This window comes from Mustela putorius, unplaced genomic scaffold (genome assembly GCF_011764305.1).
Source record: "Mustela putorius furo isolate JIRA1106 unplaced genomic scaffold, ASM1176430v1.1 tig00000228_pilon_pilon_pilon, whole genome shotgun sequence".
NCBI lineage: Eukaryota > Metazoa > Chordata > Mammalia > Carnivora > Mustelidae > Mustela > Mustela putorius.
Genome location: NW_025421322.1, coordinates 25,726,020 through 25,739,162, shown reverse-complemented (window position 1 = coordinate 25,739,162; position 13,143 = coordinate 25,726,020). Strand labels below are relative to the sequence as shown.

The window sequence follows — 13,143 nt, the reverse complement described above, 5'->3', positions numbered from 1 at the left end:
CTGTTACAGAGAAAAGAGTCTACAAGGATTAATGTTAAAACAGGATTGTGGTAGAGAAGGCAGGCGAGTACCATTACATTATGGTAATGCAAAATGAAGGATAAAATAATTCATGGGTTTTTTCTCCAATTTTTATTCAAAAAGTTAAACATAGTAAAGAGTCAATAAAAATCTTTTAACAGTCCTCAGCCCTTATTTTTTTAATGGTTTGTCATCTTAATTTGATTCACAAATTTTATTAGTATAGAATTTTTTTTAAGATTTTATTTATTTGGGAGAGAGAAAGTATGAGCCAGTGTGGGGGTGGTGTGGGGCAGAGGGAGAGGGAGAAGACCCCTGCTGAGCAGAGACCTTGAGGTGGGGCTCGATTTCAGGACCCTCGGACCACAACCCAAACCGAAGACAAATGCTTAACCAACCATTAGTGTAAGAATTTCTAATTCAAACTAAATCCCATTTGGGCCCAGAGCTCTCAGGAGTGGTGGTATGGCCATTCTTATCCTACATGACTTCAAATTCTCCATCTGACTTTCCCTATCTATAAAATGACACTTTAATAAGATCCTGGCAAAGTACTTTAAAATACTACCTTAGAACTAAGTGTATATTACTGAGTTTTTTTTAGAAAGCTTAGGAATTTTAAACATAAAACATAAGCTTTCAGAAGATTTTACCTATACCAGGGATCCACTCTTCTGCTTTACATCTGGCATCTCTTAAGTCTATGTTTTAAGTTCAGTTTCATCATGTCTGAGCTTCTCCAGTTGCCCACTTACGTGGTGTTTTTTGTTTTGTTTTTAAGTGAGAGAGAAAGAGGGAGAGGGAGAAAGAGAATCTTCACTTGATCTTAGCCAAAAGGCCGAGAAGCAATGGGAGAAAGAGAATCTTAAACAGGCCTGACACAGGGCTCGATCCCACGACCCTGAGATCCCATCACCCAGACCCAAAATCAAGAATCGGACACTTAACTGACTGAGCCACCCAGGCGTCCCTGCTTACATTTTATGGGTCCAGTTAAGTCAGGAGAAATAATCATCTGCAAGTAAAGATGAAGGGATGCCCTTCCTATACTGCCAAAAAATATCCTGTACTACCAAAAAATTGATGACGACGATACCACTTAATAGATGCTATGATGGGAACAGAGGAACAATGGGGAAAATCTCAGAGGAATAGTTTTTTACAAACTAGCTATGTTTGCTTGGCTTTGCAAGAGGTTTTCTCAGTTCTGTATCAGGAAATGTCTGTGTTAGTCATCTTCTGAACAGAAGCTAAGTTCCTAAAAAGCAAAATCCCTCTTTAGCACCCACCACATGGGAAAAAAAAAAAAAAAAAAAAAAAGAAAAAAAAGAAGTTAAATCTGCTTTCATAGAAATAGCTGCAATTCAGTGAATTTTATCTTTGCTTGGTTTCTACACTGACTTGAACTTCAAGATGCACAACTCAGGTGTGTATTTATATTGAATCCACATAAAACAGTGTGGAGGGTGTGTGTGTATCATGTAGGCTTACTCCATATACATAAATTACCTGTGTGTAAAAATAACAATCTGTTCATTTGGTTTTAATGGCTGAATGCCTTTTAGTTGTTCTAAAAAGGCTTTGGAAGTAGGATGTGTAAAAACTCATTTGAATTTTCTGTTGATCTTTGCATTTGCCAAGTCTTTGTTCCAGAGAGCCACAACTGATTCTGGGTTGTCTTGAGCAAAAAAGGAATTTATTAGAGGGTTATTTTCATTATTTTTCAAGATTGCAAGTTTCAAGAGTGATAAGCAATTGGTTGAGCTTCTTGGACCATGTATCTTCCCCTAGCTGTACCAGAGGGCGGGCACACACAGCTCCCTTACTGGCAGAAAGCAGCAGAAGACAGGTACTTAGAACCACCCACCCCCTCACCCACCAACGTGTTACATATTCACTTCAAATGGAAGACAGGGACGCTGGTAGGAAGGGTAGGAACTGATAGCCCAGAAAGGGATAAATATGTTCCATAACATATTTAGCAGACCTTGGGAATTACTTAAAAAAAGTAATTTCTGGCCTGAAATTATTTTATAGTTTTCCTTATTTCATTAAATTTCAGATGTATCCATCAAAATTCAGCAACTAGTCAAGTCTTCTGGTTTTGTTAATGCCGAAGGAACAGGAAGAGTCTGTTGTTCAGTTATGGAAACAAGAAAATGTAGTGGCATTTGGAATCAATATTGAGTATACACCGACGACTTTGGTTCATTCATTCATGTAACAGACACTGAGCACTATGTGCTTGGCCGTATACTTGCCCACTTCTGCCTCTTGCTAGTGCTCTGTCTCTAGACAGAGTACTTAACTCTCTAGTCATCAGTATCCTCCCCTGGGAAAAAGAAAAAAGATGGTTAATATTGCCAGATAAAACATGAAAGACATAGCATGCAAGCATGTTGAGTTTAATCTCAACAAACCTGTGGAAAGAAACAGAAAATAACAGCGGCAGAGCCAGGATTCTAACTGGTATTTTTTGATTCCAAAGCCTATCTGACCCTCTGTAAGTAATTTTTCATGCTGGTTACACCAATTAAAACAATATATTTTAAGTACTTAGTATGACATATAGTATGTAAGGGTACTTAGTATGGTGAACAGATTTGAGAATATCCTCACGGGAACCCTTACAACACGACACACAACATTCTGCAATGGTTCTGGAGTGTATGGCTCAGGACTACTGTTAAGATATTGTTTGTTATTTTGGATTGTTATATGTGATCATCACATTCATAGTACGTAATTTATGTTAGAATGTAAATAGGTTATAGGTTCAAATATGTTAATTATGTAAAGCGATGGTCAAGAATAATCCGAGGGCCAAGATACTGAGAGGCAGCATACAAGTAACACTAAGTTAAAAACATCTGGCGAGGCAGGGAGCCCAAAGAAGACGGATATAGTAGCCCACTGACGGACGGGAAAGGCAGGACCCTTCCCCCTCGATGGGATCCTGTAGTCTAGGCTCCTAATAGTCACTTCTCATTTCAGAGCTGCGCCCAACCGAGTAGAATAAAAGCTTCGAGATGGAAGATTCAGTACTGTGAAGATTTCAATTTCAATTTATTCTCTTACAGTTATGGAGGTCAGAAGTCTAGAATCAAGGTGTCCACAATTCTGTTCCTCCTGAAGCGTTCTGGGGGAGAATCCATTTCCCTGCCTTTTTCAGTTTCCAGAAGCTGCCTGCATTCCTTGGCTTGTGGCCCCTTCCTTACATTGCTGCGTCCTGCCTCAGTCATCACAGCTCCTCCTCCTCATACTGCCTCCCTCTTCCAAGCACCTCTGAGATTTTAGGGGCCAACCTGGATAACCCAGGATACCCTCCTCCCATTTTGAGATTTTTAATCACATCTGCGAAGTCCCTTTCACCATAACATACTTACAGGACATGGACATATTTGGGGGGCATCATTTAGCCCACCACAGTAGGAATTCCATTTCTACCCTTTCATTCCTAGCTGTGCATTTTCTGTCTATACGGGACATGGCACTGTGTAATATGGGTTTAGAATGTATACTGCATCCTGGCGGATGGCACCTCATTCACTAGGCATTATCTCCAAGCCTTGGTTTGGGTTTTTTTTTTTCAAAAGGTTTTTCCAGGCACACCTGAGTGGCTCAGTTGGGTAAGCGACTTGTCTTTCAGCTCAGGTCATGTTCCCAGGGTCCTGGGATCGAGTCCCACATCAGGATCCTTGCTCAGCGAGGAACCTGCTTGTCCCTCTCCCTCTCCCTGCTACTCTGCCTGCTTGTGCTCTCTTTGTCAAATAAATAAATAAAAATTCTTAAAAAAAAAGTTTTCCCACCACTCCACCAGGCCAGCATTTTTTGGGATGGGATAGGACTGGTGAATCACATGGCCATGTGCCCACTGAAACACCTTCGCCGTAAATCAGATCCCTAGGTCGGAGGCAATATTCCGTAGGATGCATACTGATGGATCAAACACTTGTAAACCCTTGGATAGCGACGCCGGCCAACACCCTGTGGGCAGGAACTCACACATGCAGATGGGAAGATTCTAGTCAAGGTGAATCACTGCCCTTCTGCGACAGAAGACAGAAGTCCAGTGTAATCCACTTGCTACTTGAGAGAGGGTGTTGTTTCAAGGGCTCAGTGCCGAATGCTAGGGGGTGGCTCCTTGGTGAGTAGAGGCCATGCTGCTAGCATCTTGCCAACCTACATCCTTCAACCGACCTTATTCATGAGCCATTATGCTATTGGGGCAGCTCATGACTACAACTGCTAAAATTAACTGGTGAAGTCTTTTTACTTGTTTAGTTCCTCTTGCGTGATTCAGGTCTCCGGTAGGCCCTGCAATACAAAGACCTTTACTCATGTATCCAATCCTGGAGACTTGACGGCTACCTCTTCTCCCAGCTTCCTTGTCCCTGATCTAATCTTTCCCACTCCAGGTCCCTGATCAACTCATCAACCTATATCTGACATTTGTCATAAAGGTAATTCTTACTTCAGGCCACTTCTCTTTCTATACAAAGTGGACAACCAGAAACACTGCCAATTTTGCCTTTTGGGAGGATTCCCCTCACTTCTGAGGAGGTCTGTCAGGTGGCAGCAGTCTGTTTCTTGTTCGCACCCATATTCCAAGAAAACCAATCAGTGAATTTAGCTGCGCATTTCTGTCCTTCATCAGCAAGCCTGAAGAGCCTCTCAAGTGGCCAAGACTGTGAGCGGAGGGAAGGGCACTGATGCAAGAGTTATAAATATGACAGGAGTCTGGGCCCCCTGCCTGTGCACCTGTTCATTTCCTCTGGCCTTGTCATCCATCCCAGATGCGACGCTTCCATCTTATGATGGACTGACTTGAAGGGTCTGGTGAAACTTAGTTTGTGATGGGCAACACTGGCAACAGGGTTACCTGATGTCCCAAGAGATGCTCAGACTCTACCAACGCCTACTGGCATGCAAGAGCCGTTTCTGGATGATACACGGTTCTCCACTGCTTATTGCCTGGCCTTGCTACAGATGTCTACGTAGGACTACCTTGTGATTTTCCCATTGGGGCTCGCCATTAACTCCCATGGCTCACAGATACTCATACCACACAATCCCCTGGATTGAATGACCCATGAAATAAAGCTAATTATGCTGCAGCTTGTACCTGATTTAGAGCCTTTATGTGCCGTGGATCCCACTGAAAACTGGCAGCCTTCTAAGTCACCTAGTCTCTGAGTCAGAGCAGCATTCCCAAGTTCTGAATTCCCACAGAGAAGCAGAGAGAGGTTGGTCTGCCTCCTTGGTAGAGGAGTACTGATGACTGGGAGAGATGCAAAAACTTCTTCTTTACTGCAAAGGAGCTATCTTAGCATTCAAGCAGACCAGCAGCCCTAAAAACGTCACTATTGTAACAGGTTGCTGTTTATTAGTGATTATTTTCCATCTTTGGAGTGCAATACTAGTTTTTTATCCGACCTAATTAGTATGATGCAACAGATACAGTAGGTTAGCGTGATACTCTGTGGGATGTTCTGATGGTCTAGATCTCCTCAGACCATAATATGATGGGAGAGTGGAGTCCTACACGAATGCGAACTGCATCTTGGCCAGCTCTCGGGACCCAGGTCCATACATACCCTCATGGCTCCTGATGGTACATGTTGGCTAGATCCTGAATTCACTTTGACACATGGTCCGGCTGAAACTGTTGAAAGTAGACCCCAAAATGAGGCTGTAGCTGCTTCACTGTGGTATTGTGGAAATGTAGTCTTATTCATAAAGTTGTGTTACCTTTATTGGAATTATGAAACTATGCATACGTATAGCTTTGATTTAAAAAAGTAAAATTCAACTACTAAAAGAGAAACTAGGACAGTCTGTCCATCTGTATCTACCTACCTAATGGTGTACGTGCAGCTTTACTGCATGGGCGTTCAATCTAGGAGACAATATGATACGTGTGGTGTGTGTGTGGTTATGCATGTGTGGTGTGTATGTAGTGTGTGTGTGTGGTGCAACTAGGGTATGTACCAAAATACAGTTTTAACTTCATATTCATTATTTTCTATTTGCCTTTGATTCAACCTTGACCTTTAAAAATCCAGGGAGACAAATAGCTATTCTGACAGCTTGTGGCCTTTCTGAAATTATGTGGTTGTTCATCAAGTAACCTGCCAGGTATTATCACATCGAGTCAGAAAGATGCCATTGTATTTACTGTTAATATTTTTATATTCAGTTTATAATATAGGTAGGGATACTCAGCACAGCAGTGCTAAGAAATTCTTATGTCTTTATATGTTGAAATTTCATGTCAGCTTAAGTACTTGTATGTATTTATTATTGCTAGAGTGAATTTCTTCAATGGCTAGTAAATTTATACATTAATTATTATAAATGTCTAAATAGTTAAAAAAAAAAAAAACTACATAAAACCCATGAACAAGCCCCCTCGAGGCACTGGACACAGGCAACAGACAACCACCCATGGGAGATGCGAACCCACAAGGCGAACACTGACTTGCTCCATCTTACTGCCTGGAGAAAATTTCTGGGCTGTGGCTTGCTGGGGAAGCCAGCGGGAGCCCAGCAGACTCCCAGAGGTGTGGAATGACCAGTCCCAGGAGCCCAGGAATGAGTCCCAAGAGTGGAACGCCAAAGTGGAGAGAGCTACAGACAACTCCGGACATCTGCTGACCATTCTCCTAAAGCAGCAGCCAAGTAATGACCAGTACACACAACACACACTAGAGGAAACTACCAGAGGCCAAGAAAATGACCGGTTTTACACTTGCCCAGTGAGAACTGGCTGCACCCTGAGGCTGTTCAGAGTAACATATATAAGGTTTCTCCTCACAGGTGCTTGTCATGTGGGAGAAAAGTGAATTAAAAATGCTATTTATTAGTTTGTCATCATTTTAAATTTCCTTTTTAAAATGCGTATGTTATATTCCTAGATCAACATATGCATATAATTTACTAAAATTATGAAGTTAATGAACCAAGCAACTCACGGTTGAGGAGTTTAATAGAATTATCATTACTGGTTTTTAATCACAGCCTCTCCATCAAGTGAGTGCGTTACCCGGCAACTAATCCTGATGCTCACAACGGAAGCCTTCAGCGCCTGGACACATTCCTGGACTGAGGTGACAAACACTCCATGAGCTTCCTGATCCTTTCAGTCTTTTTTCCTTGGTTCCATGAGCTGCCTCTTCCTGAGCCGGCCAATGCAGCAAGTGCTCGGAGAAAACTGTAGTGCAAATGGACATACGCAAGGTGGAGGCAAGGCTTCAGGGACCCTTGTTGTCTTCCATCCACACGTAAGTCTGGCCCATTCTTTAACTCTTGGTTGAAGCATCCCTGCCCCCATCTTCCCAGGCACACTCTCCACTGCCCCCAACCCATTTCCCCAGACATGGACGGCTGCCTCCCCTGGGTGTTGCCTGTAAACACCCATTTGTCTCAGCACTTAGTACCATTGTGTCCACGTCACCAGAAGTGATCCTAGTGTGGGCAGGACTCAGCTTGGTGCTTTGTTTTGTTTTTTAAGATTTTTATGTTTAAGTCCTCTTCACACCCAACATGGGACTTGAACTTATAACCCTAAGATCAAGAGTTGTGTAGCCTATCTACTGAGCCAGCCAGGCACCCCTCAGGACTCGGCTTTACTCACCACTGTCTCTGGCCCTCATCACAGTGCCTAACAGAGAAAGAACACAGTACATGCCAATTAATCAATGAGTAGCTTTTCAAAATAAGGACATTCTACTTCAACTACTAAAGCAAATGTACAGCAGTTCCTCACACCCAAACTGGGAAATGGTAGTTTACCCTCTATGCAGACTCTTGAATGCATGAGGTATCCCCTATGTGCCAGTCATGGTGGTGAGAGTCTATGTATGTTAACTCACTGAAAGCTAACGAGTATCCTTCAGGAGATGTAAGTTGTTCACCCGTATGTACAGATGGAGAAACTGAATCTTGAGAGGCTGCCTAAGGTCATGGACAAGGGATAGAAGTCAGGAGGTGTATGAGTTGAACCTCAATTCCATGAACACAGAACCCACGTCAACCTTCTGATATCCCTAAACCCTCAAGGCCTGATGTGTCTATCGCAGGGTGAATGCATTCATTCCAATGTGTCTGACTTCAGCAGCCTATCCATAGCTTGCGGCAGACAGGTGACTCCTCAGCCCCTGGACATGTGGCTCCCTGACTCACCTTCCTCATTGCTTCTCCCCTGCCTTCCTTCCTCCCCATATTTGGCTCAAGTCCCAGCATCGCATTTCTAGTCTGAGGCTCAAAAGCTACAGGCACACATGTGAGAAGAAACCCCATATGTAGAAGAGGAGATGATTAAGGCAAACAGGCAGGATGCACTGTGGGGTGGGGATGGAACAATCAGGCCCCCTTCTGTGGTGGGATCACATGATAGCTAACATTTCCTGGGGGTGTACTATGTACTAGACACTATTCTTTTTAATCCTTACAACAACCCCCGCCTTCAACATATCTCTCACTGTTTCTTCTCTTCCAAATTGATCTAATGACGATGTCCAAACATTTTCTGAGCAAGCTTTTTGCACTTGCATTTTTTTTTCTCCTTCCACTAGCATCACCCTGACTCCACGTCCCAAGATATTACCCAGTTTTTAAGAGTGAGTTCGGACACGACCTCTCTGAAGACTTCCCCATTCTCAGAACTTTCCTTCTCCACCTCCGCACTTCTATGTCATGCTATTACTCACATGGTACTTAATGTATTCCAAGTCTCTCAGTTTTTGTGTTATTTCTGCTGCTAGGCTGTGAGCTCCTCAGAGACTGGGCTGTATCTAATGCATCCACAGTTCACATACACAACAGGTTCACCGATCCTGTCGTTCCTGATGCTATTAAAAGCAAAGGGCAAGCAGCTCCAGCCCAACCCCAGCCAGCCAAATGTGACATACAATTGTAATCCCGATAAAGCCACTTTCCTATGTTTCCTTCATCAAAAAAACAAGCCCAGATGGCTTCAAAGTGCACCAAAACAAAGCTCTGAAGTGCTTCTCAAAATTAGTCATCCCAAAGGTAAACAGTGGTTCTCTGCAATTAGTCGTTCCAGTGGTAAACAGTGGTGCTGGCAGACAGCCATAAAATAAGGTGAGGCGTGAGAAACTCTGCAGAAGATCTTACGTTGCATATAGCTCCTTATGTTGGCCCTGACGTCCACCAGAGAAAAAATATGAAAAGGGAGCTTGAGCCCTGTTAAATGTAATATTTTAATTTAAACTTTTAAAATAGGTAGCTTAGGGATACCTGAGTGGCTCAGTCAGTCAAGCACCTGATTTTGGCTTGGGTCATGATCTCAGGGTTCTGGGATGGAGCCCAGCATTGGGCTCCCTGCTCAGAAGGGAGTCAGCTTCTCTCTCTGCTTCCCCTTCTCCCTCTCCCCTTCCCACCCCCTACCTCTCATGCTCACGTGCTCTCTCAAAATCTCTTAAAAAAACAAAACACAACAAAACTAGCTTATTGCATAAACTTAAGGCTGGAAATCTAGTTTCCCCATAATTTAAAGCAGTCATTTTTAGCCTCTTTTCTACAACAAACCTAATGTATAAGACGTCTTCCCCAACACTCATTTAGAAATGCTAAAGGGAATGAAGGCGATAAAATAGAGTAATTCTTAACCTCTTCCTTCCCTAATCTCGTCAGCCTTCATAACAAAGCTGCACCATTTGAGTGCTTTGATTTGGGCTGTACTGCTTAGTCCCATCGATTTCGTATCTCAAATACATCCACTTCCCACTGCCAGCATCCTAGTCCAAGCTACCACCATATCCTCCCTGGACACCCACAGAAGCCTCCTCCAAGGTCTCCCTGCTTCTAGCCTGGCCCCACTCGGGTCAGTGTTCCACACTGTAGCTGGAGTGATTTTGGAAACAGCACTATGTCTTTCACTCTAAAATAACCAATGCCCTGTGTACAACTGCTTATTAGACAATAGCCTGTAAAACACCTTCATTTTGCAAGTGAGGAAATCCAAGGCCAAAAGAATACTGGTACCACATACCAAGGTAAGACAGGACTGAGGTCAGAATTCACTGTACAGACCTCATTTCAGGGAGCCATACTGCTTCTCCCCGATATGCAGTTCATTCTCATTGTGATAATGGAAGACAAACAAGATGACTTGTACTGATCTAGAGCCTGCTTTCAGGGACACAAAATATTAAAATAGGCTGCCAGGAGAAAAGAGAGGTGAGAACCCCGCCTAACCTTATGTATTAAGGGTCACTCACATGTAGATCCTTGTGTCTCAGGATCCACCTTCTCTAGCCAACTAGAGGACAGGGGCGGCATTCCAAATCCAACACTATGTGATCCACGTGGGGAGCATAGGATTTCACTGGCTGGATGTGCAGGATTTGTGTCTTCCATGGTGTCCCGTGCACCTGCTGAAGAAGGGTGGCAAGACGAGTTTCTGCAGATTCGGCCCACCTCTGCCATTCTGGTTTGGTGGCTGCTGATAGCCTTTTCCCCCTAGAATCCCTGGTTGCTCCATTTGTACAATGGTTGGTGATCATTTGCTGAGGATAAGGCCAATGTTCCTTCTCCATTTCACTGCTTCCCGGAGGCTGGTGGTTCTTGCCTGGGTAAGATTCCACATTTTGGTGGATATGCAAAATGCCCCCAGCATCGTGCCGCAGCACTTGGCAGGCAATGGGCCAGCCTTCTTCAGAACTGGGAATCAGCCCCAGGTTCACCCGGTCTGCAATGTTTGAGAGCTTCAGTTTTCTGTTATCCCCAAAGTGTATTTTGCACCGATCTGCCACTCCATTGATATCAAGGTTCTTTCTCAGCGCAGCTACAGCGTGGGGGTTCCACTCGCAGGCATGGACGAACGCAGCGCCAGCATGGACGAGGAAGGGCAATGTAAAATAACCAATCCCTGCATAGAGATCCACCAGCACTTCTCCAGCACAGGGCAGCGATGCCACTCGAAGCTTCTCAGTGATGTTTCCGAAGGAGAACATGCACCGGGTCACGTCAAACTTATACCGGATCCCATTATCCACATGCTCTACCCAGCCATGGTCGCCCAACAGCAGAGTCACTGCTGGCGTTCGAGCGCCATCTGGGGATACCCGCCCTCGTTTGGCCACACGACGGACGCCAAGTGCCGACGCAACAGTCTCCCAGAGTTCTGGTTCCAGATGTTTCCATCGCTTGGCTTGGAAACAGTCCTCGCTCAGCAACAAGAGGTCGCCATGTCGTTGCCAAGATCGGGGCAAATCAGCCTCCAACTCAGCTGACCACGTCACTCCCCGGCCCTCTACCCAGCGACTCACTTCAAGACACAGCCTTTGGGCAGGTGAGCAACCCTGGGCCGCCTTTGAGGGGACAGGATGCAGGAGCTGCGTCACTGTACAGGTGCTGCCGGGAGCCACACGATCCCTCAGCTCGTGCAGGTGCTGCTCCGGGAGAGTCTCTCCCCGCACCGGCAGCGCCACCGTGCCATCCGGCATCTTCTCTACACGGTGCCGTCTGTCCAGGAGTTTCTGCTTCTCGAGATACTCCCTGTATCGCTGGGTAAACCGAGGCTCAGTCACAACCGCGACAACAGCCGCAGGCTTCCCACCTTCCCTTTCCATGTTGCTGCCCCCACATCCTCTCGGATCCCCTCCGCGAGACTCCCGGAGACTCCACTCACCCGGCTCAGCATACCCACCGCGGCTACAGGACCCGCGGCGCAGACGCCGCGGAACCGGTGTCGGAAGTGACGTCAAATGGGCAGGCCGGAACTAAATACTGAGGCTCTCGGTGACGGGTAGCGTCGCCGTTGCCGTGTGAAGCCGCTGCCGCCATCTTTGTTGTGGTGGACTCTGCCCTTGCTGCCGGCCAACAGAAGATTAACAATAACAGGGAGTTCCGTGGGCTTAAAGACGTCCAGTTAGTCGGTATGCTCCAGACCCCTCGTGCATCTCTTCAGTTCTGCTCCACGGATCCAAAGAGAGAAGTGCGCTTGGGAGGATGGGCTGAATTTGGAGAAAGGCCTCCCATAGTCTCAGGCGGCTCTCAGATCAGTGACAGCGGCCACAGCGTCTGAGTCCCTCATTCCCCTTTTCCTGTTGAGATAGTCGTCACGTCTCACTGTCCTGCAGTATGAAAAACCAACCAACCAAACAAACACAAAAAACCCACACATGTTTGGAAGTCAGAAGGATCCGAGCAAATCGTATCACCTCTCAGAACCAGAATCGTCACCTGTAAAATGAGACTTACACTAACTTTCTCAGATGACTGCCATGATCAGAGATATTATATATAAAACACTCTGAACAGTGACTAGCAGAGAGTAGATCCCCTAGAGTTATAACGTGCTAAGTTGAAGTGGTTAGATAGTAAGTATTTAATACCTGTTGACATACTTTGATATGATAATGAGGACAAAGAATTCCCCTACACCTAAATTAAAATAATGGAAAATAAGAGTTGGAAAGAAGTCCTCTTCCTTCTACTTAATTCTCACCATTCTGCACAGCAGGATATTGAAACCCAGAAAGGTTAACATTCATTAAGTTTCCCAATTCGGGTCTCTATGGGAGGCACAAGGTTATAGCAAAAACAGTTTCTTATTTCTTGACATCTATTCAGTCGATCAGAGTTGTTGTTGTCGTTGTCAGTTTTGTCTTTATGTTTAAAATTGAGATTCCATGGAGAAAATATCAAGTGGGATGGGTAGAAGACCCTTTTGGTGTTCCATATAGCTTTTTAATTTCATTTTATTTTATTTATTTATTTGACAGAGAAAAATCACAAGTAGTCAGAGAGAAAGAAAGGGGAAAGCAGGCTCCCGGCTAAGCGGAGAGCCCGATGTGGGGCTCGATCCTAGGACCCTGAGATCATGACCTGAGCCAAAGGCAAAGGCCTAATCCACTGAGCCACCCAGGTGCCCTCCCATATAGTTTTGAGATTCACCATTCCTGTATATGCCAATCCAATGGCTTCTAACTGAAAGCACTTAGGAGTCTGCCTGATGGCTTTCTCTGCTCACCAGAATTGGCTTAGCATACATCCAGGGAAGGCCAGAAATGCTGTGGAATTACTGCCCACCCATCCCCCACCTCTTGAGAGCACTCCTCAACCAGCAACTGATGGAAGTTGGTGAATAAATTT

The 13,143-nt window shown here is 44.9% G+C and overlaps 1 protein-coding gene across 9 annotated transcripts; it reads right to left on the bottom strand.

Annotated features, from left to right (window-relative positions):
* Positions 1-1,695: 1,695 nt before the first annotated feature.
* TRMT12 (tRNA methyltransferase 12 homolog) lies at positions 1,696-11,763 on the bottom strand. Of its 9 annotated transcripts, none has more exons than XR_006606173.1 (3): positions 10,266-11,763; positions 7,658-9,228; positions 1,696-2,353 (listed from the first exon to the last, which is right to left on the bottom strand). XR_006606173.1 is itself a non-coding variant. In XM_004743526.3 (2 exons), the coding sequence occupies exon 1, from the start codon at positions 11,616-11,618 to the stop codon at positions 10,299-10,301; it is 1,320 nt and encodes a 439-aa protein (XP_004743583.1). In that variant the 5' UTR covers positions 11,619-11,763; the 3' UTR covers positions 1,696-2,353; positions 10,266-10,298. The 9 variants fall into 9 exon arrangements, 5 of the variants coding, with proteins under 5 accessions (XP_004743583.1, XP_044934049.1, XP_044934048.1 ...); XR_006606174.1 differs by having other exon boundaries at positions 7,658-7,684; XR_006606172.1 differs by lacking the exon at positions 1,696-2,353 and adding an exon at positions 6,992-7,234.
* Positions 11,764-13,143: the final 1,380 nt, after the last annotated feature.

Coding starts and splice junctions, on each gene's coding strand:
- TRMT12 (XM_004743526.3), bottom strand. CDS start 11,618: ATGGAAAGGGAAGGTGGGAAGCCTGCGGCTGTTGTCGCGGTTGTGACT.